Raw genomic sequence first — 12,598 nt, 5'->3', positions numbered from 1 at the left:
TAAAAATTTGATAAGTATTTCAGATAATCCTCCACAGATTACACTTGAACAGTAAGTTATAAGTGCCCAGTTTCCCGTACCCTTGCCAACATTGTTAGTGATTGAACTTTTCAGACTCATAGGTGAAAGATATTACTTTGTTTTGTTTTGAATTTCCTTTTCAGTGAATTTTTAGAGTTGAGCTACAGTTTGCATACAGTGAGACTCACTCTGTAATGTACTGTCTGCTGTTTATACAAGTGCATTCAGTCATGTCACCACCACCACACCCAAGATTTAGGACATTTCCATCACCCCAAATTTCTTTGGCTTCTTTTTGATTAATAAACTGAAAATCTTCTAGGGTGTTGATCCATCACTTAAATTAGTTTACCCGTCTGCTTGCTTTAGTTTTGCTTGCTTTCTTGCCTGTCTTCCTTCCTTTCCTTCTGTCATTCTTTTTGTGTGAACTGTTCATTTGGACATTTTGCCCATTTGCTGACAGAATTGCGTGTTTTTCTCTTACTGATTTCTGAGAGCACAGTCTGTATTACAGAAATTTATCTTTTGTCATATGTGTTTGCAGTTTTTCTCCAGTTTATCTTCGTTTTCTGCCATTTTTTGGCAATCTAAAAATTTATAAATTATGCTTTATTAGATTTGTCAATCTTCTCTTTTGTGGATTCAAGGTTTTATGTAATGCATAGAAGGGCTTCTTGCAGTGCAAGATTTTTATTGTAATATTTTCCCCCCATCCAGTCATTTAGCATGTCCTTTTAATCACATACTCTTGATTTATATCTTGGTCTATTTCTTGACTTTCTAGTCTTTGTTTTCCCCTTTAATTTTAAGCTGTTACAGTGTGTTTTAATGTCTTGTGCATCTCATTCTCCCTCATTTGTCCTTTGAGTTTTTTACTTCTTTCATTGTTTATGCGCCAAAGTTAGCTTCATTATAATTTTGTCAGGTTCCTTACAAATTCATTGTTGATGATTTCTTGGATCTTGAGTTAATATTTTGACAGGAGTGAATTGTTTTATTTAAGAGCAAGGTCTGTCTGCCCTGGCTGGTGTGACTCAGCGATAGAGCGTTGGCCCATGGACAGTAGGGTCTCAGGTTTGATTCTGGTCAAGGGCACATACCTGGGTTGCAGACTTGTTCCCCATCCCCTGTCGAGGTCCGTGTGGGAGGCAATCAATCAATCTGTGTCTCTCACATCAATGTTTTTTCCCCTCTCTCTTTCCTCCCCTTCCACTCTTTAAAAATCAATGGAAAAATATCCTTGGGTAAGCGTAAGGTGTGTCTTTCTGTGTATCTGTAGAACAAGGATGATCCTCTGAGTAAAATTCTTGATGTGGTTTCAGATTTTGCAGTGCAACTAACTTAAACTATCTCTTGTTGATTATTGGTGTAGTATCACAGAATATCCACAGTTACGTGGAAAGGTTATTATATGAAACGCTCCTCCCTCTTCCAGCTCTGTGTCTGTAGGTGGCTGGATTTTCTTCTTACACTTGAACTGAAACAACATATTGGAGCAGACCAGATACAGATGCAGATGTGAGAGTCCACTGCCTTAAGTCAGCCAGTAATCTACAGCAGTGCCACTTCTCTCAGTGAGTTTTTATTGTTTGGAAATTGTATTTATTTTTCATGAAAATATTATTTATGTTAACATGAATGCATATATTGTCATTTAAAAATGAATTAATAATTAAGTGTTTTTAAATCTTCTCAGTTTTAATTTCTAAGAGGGTAAATTTCAGTAGCATGACCCACATAGACAAAGCTTCTTGTGGTTCACATTCAATTTTAAGAAGATAAAGGGGTGCTGAGTCCAGAGAATTTGGGAACCACTAAGTTGAGCGACAGACCAGCAGGGCAGTTTGTTGCAGGGGAAGAGGTGAGCTTTGGTGTCGGCAGCCAGGCTCAGATTCCAGATATGCAATTTCCTAGGGACAAATTATTTTTAACTCCATTGGGCAAATTTTTCTTGTTGAGACCCAGTTTCCTCACTTGTAAAAATGGCAATGAAAAAGCTGTTTTAGTTGTTAAAGGTTAAGTAGTTTGATGCTGTCTTTTAATTTATTAGGTGTTACAATGACAGGTATGACTATGTCCAATCATTTTTTAAAAAAAGATTGGGAAATTTCTTAAAGTGTTCTGCCCATATGTATAAAATATTCATGTCTAAAACCTTTTCACTTATAACTTCATACACATTTTCAAGTATACATGTAAATTTAAGTTTTTACAATTAGGAAAGCAGTAAAACTAATTCAGAACATGTACTTCGGCATCATGAGACAGATGGTAATCCTATAAAGAGATGGCCTATATTTTTAGAAGTGCAAACAGAAAAACAGATACTCTTAAAAATTCCAGAGTAATCTTTGCCTAGAAAATGAAGGGATGCGATAAAAGACCATATAGCCTAATAGAACTTTTTATAGTTTCTCATGTCTAGAATTGAATCTTATTTATTTAGTGTTAGTATTGGTTGCATATGAATTGGTAGTTGAAAAAGAAATAATCGATCAAGTAGATAATTGTCAAGTCCTTTTATTGTGGTGATCAGTCTCTTGCTTTCTATGAAATGGATGCAATAGTGGGAAACAGAACCATGTGACCCCAAATTTAGTGAGGTTAATTTACATGTGAATACTTGTCACATGGGAGCAATTATATAACACATCAGCCTCAAGGTGCCTATCATTGTGGAGCAGTGTTCTTATTAGTTCACTGCACTGTTCATTCAACACATACTTATTGAGTACTTTCTTTGGGCCAGGTGTAAGCTAGGTGCTAGGGATAAAAAGTTGAGAAAAAAATTGACACACTCTCTGTTAGGATGATAGACATTAGTCAGATAATTATACAAACAGGTCTAAGCATACATACTAGATGGGAATTCTAGGCAGGAGAGGTATACAGCCTTCTGAGAGCCTGGGATTGGGGGATTTCACATAGGAAGATAAGGGTGTGATTCTTTAGGAATTGAGAGATGAGCTGAAGTTTGAACAAATTAATAAGAGGAGAGTGAAAAAACAACAACAACAACACATTTCAAATCAAAGGGCCAGTAGCTTAGAAGTTCTGTATTTAGAGAGACTGTGATGAATATGGATGCTTTCAGTGTGAGTGGAGCAGAAATCAAGTCAAGAATGGACATACCATGTAGGACCTTATGGGCCACATTACAGAGTTTTATTACTTTATTCTAAATAATGATAAATTGTCCTTTCATGTGAGGAACGAGAGAGTGAAGGTGGTCAGGGTATCTCATTAACATACCTGATTAGAATTACATGTCTAAAATTCATTTACTTATAATTACTGAGCATCTCCTACACCCTTGGTCTGGTGCCGGACTCTTGGAAGACATCAGTGGATAAAGTAGGATTAAAATTCCTGCTTTTGTAAAGCTTACATTCTTTAATATAAAGAGGTGGAGAAAGACAAAGGACATAATAAATCCGACTAACGTGATGCAAACACATTATACATCTTTTTACCAGAAAGCCAATTTGTTCATTTTTGCTTACTATTTATTTCCTTGTCTCTTGCTATTTCTGTTGATTTTTTTCTTGTTTTTATTTTTTATTTTTACAATTTCAACACACACACACACACACACACACACACACACACACACATATATATATATATATATATATATTGTTATTCCCAAGTGAACTAATTCTTTTATTTTACTTACATTTTACATAAGCTACTTTCTAATGGCAGGTAGTAATTCATCTTAATTATATATCAACGAAATATCTAAATTCTGTTCCCTCCAATAGGCTTCTTATTCTTGTCAAAAGAGATTAGGTATTGTGATATGTCTTACTTTGCATACAAAACCTATATTGTCTACTTAAAAGGAGTGACTTGCCAGCTAAAGTGCATTGTCATTATATTATCTAATTTTCATAAATGCCCGTATTTTTGTCAAAAAACAATATATGTTAATAGATGTCACATGTTTATGCTTTGATAGAAGGTAGTGGTATTTGGATACTGAGTTCATCTGATATACAATAATGTTAAAAAGTAACTGGTGTTCCAAGTATTTATATGTATTTTGTTTTTTGCAACATGCTCAAAAACATAGGACATGACAATAAGACTTTTTAAAATTGCTTCTTCGTTATAGAGATAATGTTGCTGATCCCCCCAATAAGTTGTCTGATCTGACTGTTTTACTATAAATGATTTCACGTAGATTCTGGCTACACAGTAAGCAAGTTCCATCTATAACTAAAGTAATCATTTGTAAGACATCTCTCTCCTTTCAACTTCTACTGTGTTATCATCACTATATCACTAATGGATTTGTGTTATAATTTATCCGTTGATCAATCTCCTACTGGATTATGAGGCCGTAAACCCTTTATTAATCTGCATTTTACCACACAGTGCTGGCTATATAGTAGGGCTTTGTAAATGCACAGTGAACTAACGAATGCCATCAAGGTTAAGGAAGGTCAGAATCTTACTCTTAATTTTGTTAGCATTTTGCTCAAGTTCAAGCTTGTTACATTATACTTTGATGGTTGCACAAACTGCAGGACATGGCCACAGAGGAAATAAACCATGCGAAGTAAACAATGATTTCTGTGATCAGTTAATATTAGTTAGGAACCCAAATTTTTTTCCTCTGAAATGACTTTCAGAAGTCTCTACAGAAATCCTGTCATTTCAATGATGGAACAGTGTACAAAAAAAGTTTAGAAATTATGTTTCTGGATACAGAAGTAAAAATTTGCCATTGGACATTGCAAAAAAAGAAGAGGAAGACATGATAATTCTGGAACTGTGTTTCATGATCTTCTTCCCAGTAGATCTCCACTGACCATACCCAATTGTATGGGAGTGCCAAAGGTGGGGCACCGGGCCGGGGGTAGGGGGTGGGGAAAGAAGGTGAGTGGGCCTGAAAGGGAGAGAGCAGCATTGCTGAGCTTTCCTAGAGAGCTTATCACAGATTGTGGGATGCTTTTATCTTTTCATATTTACAGATGTTTACATTTTTAAAAACATGTGTAAGTTGTTGAAGAATCCACTAGGCTTGATATTCTCTAAGTTTTCATAGTTCCTCCTTCTCTAAGTGTTTGGTGTTTGTGGGACACACACTGGTGGCTGGGCCCTGTGTGAATTAGTGCTGAAGGTGAGCATTAGGAAAGACCAAAACTCTGACCCATAATTCAGGAGACAACAAAAAGCAAGGTATGAAAAGAAACAGGTAGATTAGGGTTTGTTCTTTAAGCATTATTCATCAAATGCTGATTACATAGGAGGCACTGATCTATTTCACTGGGGGAAATGGGTGAAAAAAAAACCCTTTTTTAATGGACCTGACCTTCTTATGAACATACCTGGGTGTCTTTGTTCAAAAGCTAAAGGATTGAAACTGAGTAAGATAAAAGTTTTGTGAAAAATTTTTTAATGTGACCTTTTAATTATATTTATTTATTTATTTTAGAAAATGGCTCCAAAGGGTAAATGAAGCTGGAAAAATATGCAGATGCAGCGTTGCATATGGCCTGTCCTGATGTTCAAGGACAGTATTCCAGAGAGAAATTGATTCCCTTGGATTTGGTCATCAGTCATAATGAAGAAAATCAGTCTTAAAACCTTCCGGAAATCTTTCAATTTGACTAAAAGTAAAGAAGAAGCGGATTTCATGGTAGTGCAACAGCCCTCACTAGCCGGTGATTTTGGGAAAGAAGATTCCTTGTTCGGTAGCTGTTATGGGAAGGACATGGCCAGCTGCGACATCAACGGTGAAGATGACAAGGGGGCCAAAAACAGATCCAAAAGCGAAAGCCTCATGGGTACGTTAAAAAGACGGCTTTCTGCCAAGCAGAAGCAGAAGGGCAAGGGCAGCGGCCCCTCCGGGAGCTCTGCTGACGAGGACACCTTCTCCTCCTCCTCAGCACCCATAGTCTTTAAAGATGTGAGAGCTCAAAGGCCCATCCGGTCCACGTCCCTCCGCAACCATCACTACAGCCCTACACCATGGCCTCTGAGACCCACAAACTCTGAGGAGACATGTATCAAGATGGAGGTGAGAGTCAAGGCCTTGGTCCACTCTTCCAGTCCAAGCCCAGCCCTGAACGGGGTTCGCAAGGACTTTCATGACCTTCAGTCGGACTCGGTGTGCCAAGAACAGAATAGTTCCCTGAAGAGCTCAGAGTCTCAGAATGGAGACCTGCACCTTCACCTTGATGAGCATGTGCCTGTCGTTATCGGACTTATGCCTCAGGACTACATTCAGTATACTGTGCCTTTAGAAGAGGGGATGTACCCTCTGGAAGGACCCCGCAGCTATTGTCTGGATGGGTCTTCTCCCATGGAAGTCTCTGCGGTCCCTCCTCCCGGGGGAGGGAGCTCCTTCCCCGAAGACGAGAATCAGGTTGACCAGGAGCTTGTGGTGGCCCCAGAGATCTTTGTGGATCAGTCAGTGAATGGCCTGTTGATCGGCACCACGGGGATCATGCTGCAGAGCCCCAGAGCAAGTCACGACGATGCCCCTCCACTCTCACCGTTGCTACCTCCAATGCAGACAAATCCGATCCAAAGGAACTTCAGCGGGATCACCGGCGCAGACGCCCATGTGGCAGAGAGTATGCGCTGTCATTTGAACTTCGATCCTAACTCTGCCCCTGGGGTTGCCAGAGTTTACGACTCAGTGCAGAGTAGTGGGCCCATGGTTGTGACAAGCCTTACGGAGGAGCTGAAAAAACTTGCAAAACAAGGATGGTACTGGGGACCGATCACACGCTGGGAGGCAGAAGGGAAGTTAGCCAATGTGCCCGATGGCTCTTTCCTTGTTCGGGATAGTTCTGATGACCGTTACCTTTTAAGCTTGAGCTTCCGCTCCCATGGCAAAACACTTCACACTAGAATCGAACACTCAAATGGTAGGTTTAGTTTTTATGAGCAGCCAGATGTGGAAGGACATACGTCTATAGTTGATCTAATTGAGCATTCAATCAGGGACTCTGAAAATGGAGCTTTCTGCTATTCCAGGTCTCGGTTGCCTGGGTCTGCAACTTACCCTGTCAGACTGACCAATCCGGTGTCCCGGTTCATGCAGGTTCGCTCTTTGCAATACCTGTGTCGCTTTGTCATACGTCAGTATACCAGGATAGACCTAATTCAGAAACTGCCTTTGCCTAACAAAATGAAGGACTATTTACAGGAGAAGCACTACTGAAATTAGGGGAGCCCCGCGTCCTGCACTTTGGGAGGAAGGAAAAGAGATTGAAATACAGTTTACAGATGTTCATTGCTATCAGAATCTTTGCTGCCATACTATTTCAGTTTTATATGTAAAAGAGTAATCAATTTGTTTTCAGGTGGGAAGTGTGGGCAAGGTGTCTTGGTTTTATTTTGGTTCTTTAAAAAGGGAATCTTGAGGCTTAACAAGTGTGAGTTCTCTTTCATCAATGTGCAGAATAATCACAATGTGAATTATCAAATTCTCCTTTCCCCCACCCCCCCGTCCTTTGCTGCTATCCACTGTGATTTTTATGCATTAAAAGCACATTTCATGTGTATTCAACCCTAAGTAAAGTTGAATGAAACTTACAGAATGAAAATTGTCATGTCTCTTTAAATGGCCCATTTTCAAAGATAATATTGAGTAATCATACCCTTGTGATAGAACACAGAATTTACACGTACACTGAAAATGATTTTTTAATCTCATACTTGAGAAAGATTTATTTAGAATTATGAATTGATGTAATCTTGGGTACTGGAACGTGGACCTGCAACATATCTTTTATAACACTCATTTCTAAATTATTTTAAAGGCTGTGCTGTTTTTTTGTTTTGTATTGTAAAAATTTGAATTTTTCTGTTGCCTTCATTTTCATCTTGTGATTTGTCTATTTTAATAAATGGCCTTACATAAAAAAATCATAAAGAAATGCATATCACCAGTTTAGAAATTGTTGCCTTTTCTGTCCTAAGTTCTGGTACAAATTGGCATAACATAAAGATCTATGGAACTAGAGATATTAAAGAAGTACTAGATGGTCATAGTTTCCTGTGATAGCAGTTTTTTTGTGTTATCTTTATTTTCCTTTGCTAAAATGTTTTTTTGTGATTTCTTTCGCTTAGTCAACATTTTCTTGGGTGAACTTGATATAGAATTGATTTTCGTAAATGGACTAGATTCTGTTGGAACATTAAAGTTTCTATAAAATTTAAACTGATTTGAATAGAAAGAAAACATTGTTTTAAAGTTGGATTTATGTTTTCTTATGTGTAGTCACTATTAAGATGTGCTAGATTTGACCCTTCATTCATCCCACCAAGAAAACAAACAACAAACCCAGTGACTTAGTTGAAAAGTTGTAGAAATTGCAAACACCGTGTAAGAAAAACATTAAAACCATATCAGATATATGGAAGTCTTGTTGCCTTCCATATATACTGCCATTTAAAAACCAGTTTTTATTGTTTTTTGTTTTTTTATGTCTTAGGTAAATTGGCATTGTTAGTTATTTTAACTTTTAGATTCAGTTTTTTTTGGGGGGGTGGGGGTGGGGGGTGATATCCCCAGTACTTTGTAGTTATTTTGAAATGTAGTGTTTACTCACTTCATGATTCTTTAGTGTAGTATTTTGGGATTGCCTCTTCCAGAAAATGTTTTCATCTCAGATGCAACATGTAATTTAAGACAGTTTTACCTTTGTCACTCAGTTTTCCTAGCTTTTACCCCCCTCCCCCCCGCCACATACACACCCCCCACACCCCCATTTAAGAACAAGAGTGAAGGTCTTAGGTCAAACTTAATGGCTTTGTCATTCAGACATAGTAGTATCCCTTTTTTTTCCTATTTGTTTTTTAGGGTCAGAACTGAGAATTAAGAAGAAAAGGCACAATGCCATAACATGGTGTTAATGGTATTTTAACTTAAAGGGGGAAAGGTACTTAATTTTGGTGGAATGTTGATTGTACCTTGTTACAAAGCCTCATTTTCTGATGTTTTCACCTAAGAAGATGGAGTGTTGAGTATACTGTAATAATATAATTTAAGTGTTCACTATAAGCTATTTGGATTAAGAACTATTACAGAGTTGTAATCTTATCAAATTAATGCAAGACATTTAAACTATTTTTTTGCAAAACTATTTATTTTTAAACAATTTAAAGTCTATCTAGGGTGAGTTAAAAGTCCCTGTGCATCTATATTAGATGGCAGGTATTGGCACAGAGTCACTGTGTATTAATAATAGATGTTGAGATGGCTTCTCCATGTTTCTAGAAGCATTTACATGTACCCTTTGTGAGATCACAGTGCACAGAGGTCTTTGGACCGCCCAGAACCCCATCTCAGCATGCAGGCGTAGCCTGTTTCTTACATTTTCCTCATGGGAATGTGTTTAAGATCTAGCCATTTAGTTTCCAGTTAAGATTATTCTGATTTTCATCTGAATGTTTTTAAAATTGCATTTTGTGTTTTTATGGAGAGCAAGTGTTGATACTCTTCTAATTTAGAAAGTCAGTTCTTACGTGCTTTTGTATATTCGTATATCAAATTCTTTAAAGTAAAATGCCCTATTCTAATTGAATTTGAAATTCCTAGGGTCTGATACTCTGTTGATAAAAATAAAAGTATTTGCCAAGAAATTATTTACAAACAAAAAGAGAAGTATTGCAGTATTTTCTGCTTTTGCCTAGAGAGAACCATTTGGAATAGGCAATGCAATATAATAGGAAAGATTGGCTTTATAGGATCCTAAAACAGGGGAAAAGAGAGATCCTGTAGTTTGGTTTAGATAACAATTTGGATAAATTTCTGGATTATATTGAATGGTGGCTTAGATGACATGGACACAAACAGGGAGTGATTTTTTAAATATGATTCTAAAAGTCTGAACTCAAGGCATGAAAGAAAACAAAAGCTGTATCCTTTTGCCATAATAAAATGAATCATCTGTTTTTATCAAATATTTCATCAAAAACCACGATGGAGGCCAGAGCTATTTCCAGGCTTACTAGGACACTATTATGCATTTTTATAAAAATAAAGTATAGAAAGTACTTGAAAAATATCTCACTCTTTCTCTTTCTAAAGAAAACTGTTATCTTTCTACTTGGTGCAATAATCTGAAGATTTCGAAGTCAAAAGTATTATATCACAGGAAATGATCACAGAGCTAAAAATAGTTTTTAAGGAAGCCAGCTGCACAGGGCAACCTTCTTGCTATGAAGAAAATCGTGTGCCAAAGGCTAAATCATTGGCACACAGGAAATACAATCAAGTATACATTTTCATTTCTGAGCCAGTATTATTGAAACAGGACAAAAGTTACTAACATCTTAAATAGAGGTTATATGCCATGTCTCTGCTTGTGCTAAAATCTAAGTATCTTTCTTAACAGTGCTTTCAGAAACACCAGTCTTAATCATTGTACATTTCACATTGTATACAAGAGATTTGCTTTATGAATGATTCCGATAATATATTTTCAATCTTAGTGGGTTTTCATCAAATGTGCAGTCTGATTTTGAAATTGAAATCTCTACCAGCATTAGACAGTTTTGTTGAAAACTATTAGTTTCAATTAGGAACAAGGGCCAGTTCTGTAAATAACTTAAAAATTCTGAAGTATGGGTACACTAGTAATCACAAATTTGGTTTCTTCAAATACTTTTTTAATCCTGCAAAGATGGTTTTTTATAAACATCCTTTGTATTAATTAGTCACAACATGGCAGATGCATAGTTGCCGTTTCTGAAAAGTGATCCAAACAGTCCATCCAGAGGTGATGAGAAATTCTTAGAGAATTTTGTAATAGGTGTACACGTTGGGTTAAAGGAATTTTGTAGTCGTTGGAGTGCCATGAAATTAATCCTTGCAATCCAGATTGCTGTAGTTTACACTTTTCTGTATGTTTCCAATCAGGTGTGTGTCATTTGTACAAGAGCACCACACAATGAATTATCCAAAGTCCATTGATTTTAATACGTGTTTTGGTTTGTACACGAATTATAGTAATTTCTTGCACATTTTTGGAAATTAATTGTATAAGAATTTATGTATCTGCTTCTAGATACAGTATGTAAATAAAAATTTCGTTCCCAAGATCTGCCTTGTAGTGTATTTAATAACGAGGTGCAGATTTTAATTCATAAAGAGTTAAGTAGATAATTTCTAGATGCCCCATAATCAAGGCCAAGACTGGAGGGCAGGGACCAGCAAATTTTAGTAAAAAGGGGAAAGTGAAATAGCGTCATTCAAGGGAGACATCAAATTAGGAGTCAGCCAATGTTGCTAATATCCTGAAGCCTTTGACATAAAGGCTGAAGAGAATAGGCAGAACATTTAAACAAAGGATCGTTAAAATTAACACAATAATATAATTGTTTGGATTGTGACATTTAAAAAAGTATGTCTCTTATTGCTTAATAGTATTTCATGGAACTAGAACCAAGTTATCCAACTGCACTCTGTAGAAGTTATTTAGATATTCACAGACAAGAATGATTTTTTTTTATTGTCTAAAGTTTTACCTATGTCTCCTTTTTCCCCAATTGACCACCCCCCCGCCATTCCTACCCCAAGCAAGTCCCCACCGCCCCAGTGTCTGTGTCCATTGGTTATGCTAATATACATGCATACAAGTCCTTTGGTTGCTCTCTAACCCTCCCTCCCTCCCCTACCATTTGTCTCTAGATCGATCTATTCTTGTTCATCAATTATGTTCATCATTATATCCCACATATGAGTGAGATCATGTGATATTTATCTTTCTCCCACTGGCTTGTTTTGCTTAGCATAATGTTCTCCAGTTCCATCAATGTTGTTGCAAATGTTAAAAGTTCCTTCTTTTTTATAGTGGCACTAGAGGCCCGGTGCATGAAACTCATGCACGGGGGCAGGGGAGGGGGAGGTGTGGTCCCCTCAGCCCAGCCTGGATCCTCTCCAATCTGGGACCCCTTGGGGGATGTCCGACTGCCGGTTTTGGCCCGATCCCTGGAAACTGGCAGTCGGACGTCCCTCTCACAATCCGGGACTGCTGGCTCCTAACTGCTCACCTGCCTGCCTACCTGATCACCCCAACTGCCCCCCGTGCCAGCCTGATCACCCCTAACCACCTCTGTCTGCCAGCCTGATTGCCCCTAACTGCCTCCCCTGCCAGCCTGGTCACCCCTAACTGCCCCCCTCCTGCCAGCCTGGTTGTCCCTTAGTGCCCCTCTGCTGGCCTGGTTGCCCCCAACTGCTCCCCCTGCCAACCTGGTTGCCCCTACCTGGTTGCCCCTCACTGCCCCGCCACCAGCCTGGTTGCCCCCAACTGCCCCCCCCCCCCCCCCCCGCTGGCCTGGTTGCCCCTCACTGCCCCACTCTACTGGCCTGGTCACCCCTCACTGCTCTCTCTGCTGGCCTGGTCGCCCCTCCCTGCCCCCCTGTCGGCCTGGTTGCCCCACACAGCCTGCTCATCAGTTGTTTAATCATCACTCACCAACCCCCCTGCCGGCCTGGTTGCCCCATGCAGTCTGCTGTTCCGTTGTTACTGTGAGGGCATCATGACCAATTTGCATATTACCCTTTTATTAGTATAGATAGTATTCCATTTTGTAGATGTACCACCATTTT

At 38.5% G+C, this 12,598-nt stretch overlaps 1 protein-coding gene across 2 annotated transcripts in view; it reads left to right on the top strand.

Moving 5' to 3' along the window:
* Positions 1 to 11,078, top strand: part of SOCS6 (suppressor of cytokine signaling 6) — a 32,057-nt gene extending 20,979 nt beyond the window's left edge. Inside the window, exons 3-4 of one of the 2 annotated variants that reach the window (XM_080685685.1) lie at positions 1,457 to 1,595; positions 5,465 to 11,078. In XM_080685685.1, the coding sequence (XP_080541811.1) occupies positions 5,594 to 7,201 (1,608 nt within the window). In that variant the 5' untranslated portion in view covers positions 1,457 to 1,595; positions 5,465 to 5,593 and the 3' untranslated portion in view covers positions 7,202 to 11,078. The remainder of the gene's footprint in view (positions 1 to 1,456; positions 1,596 to 5,464) is intronic. The other variant, XM_080685684.1, reaches the window with a different exon arrangement.
* Positions 11,079 to 12,598: the final 1,520 nt, after the last annotated feature.

The sequence above is a fragment of the Plecotus auritus genome, assembly GCF_963455305.1.
Source record: "Plecotus auritus genome assembly, chromosome: 8".
Classification (NCBI taxonomy): Eukaryota; Metazoa; Chordata; class Mammalia; order Chiroptera; family Vespertilionidae; genus Plecotus; species Plecotus auritus.
The sequence above is the reverse complement of the archived record's forward strand: the minus strand, read 5'-3'. Positions and strand labels throughout refer to the sequence as shown.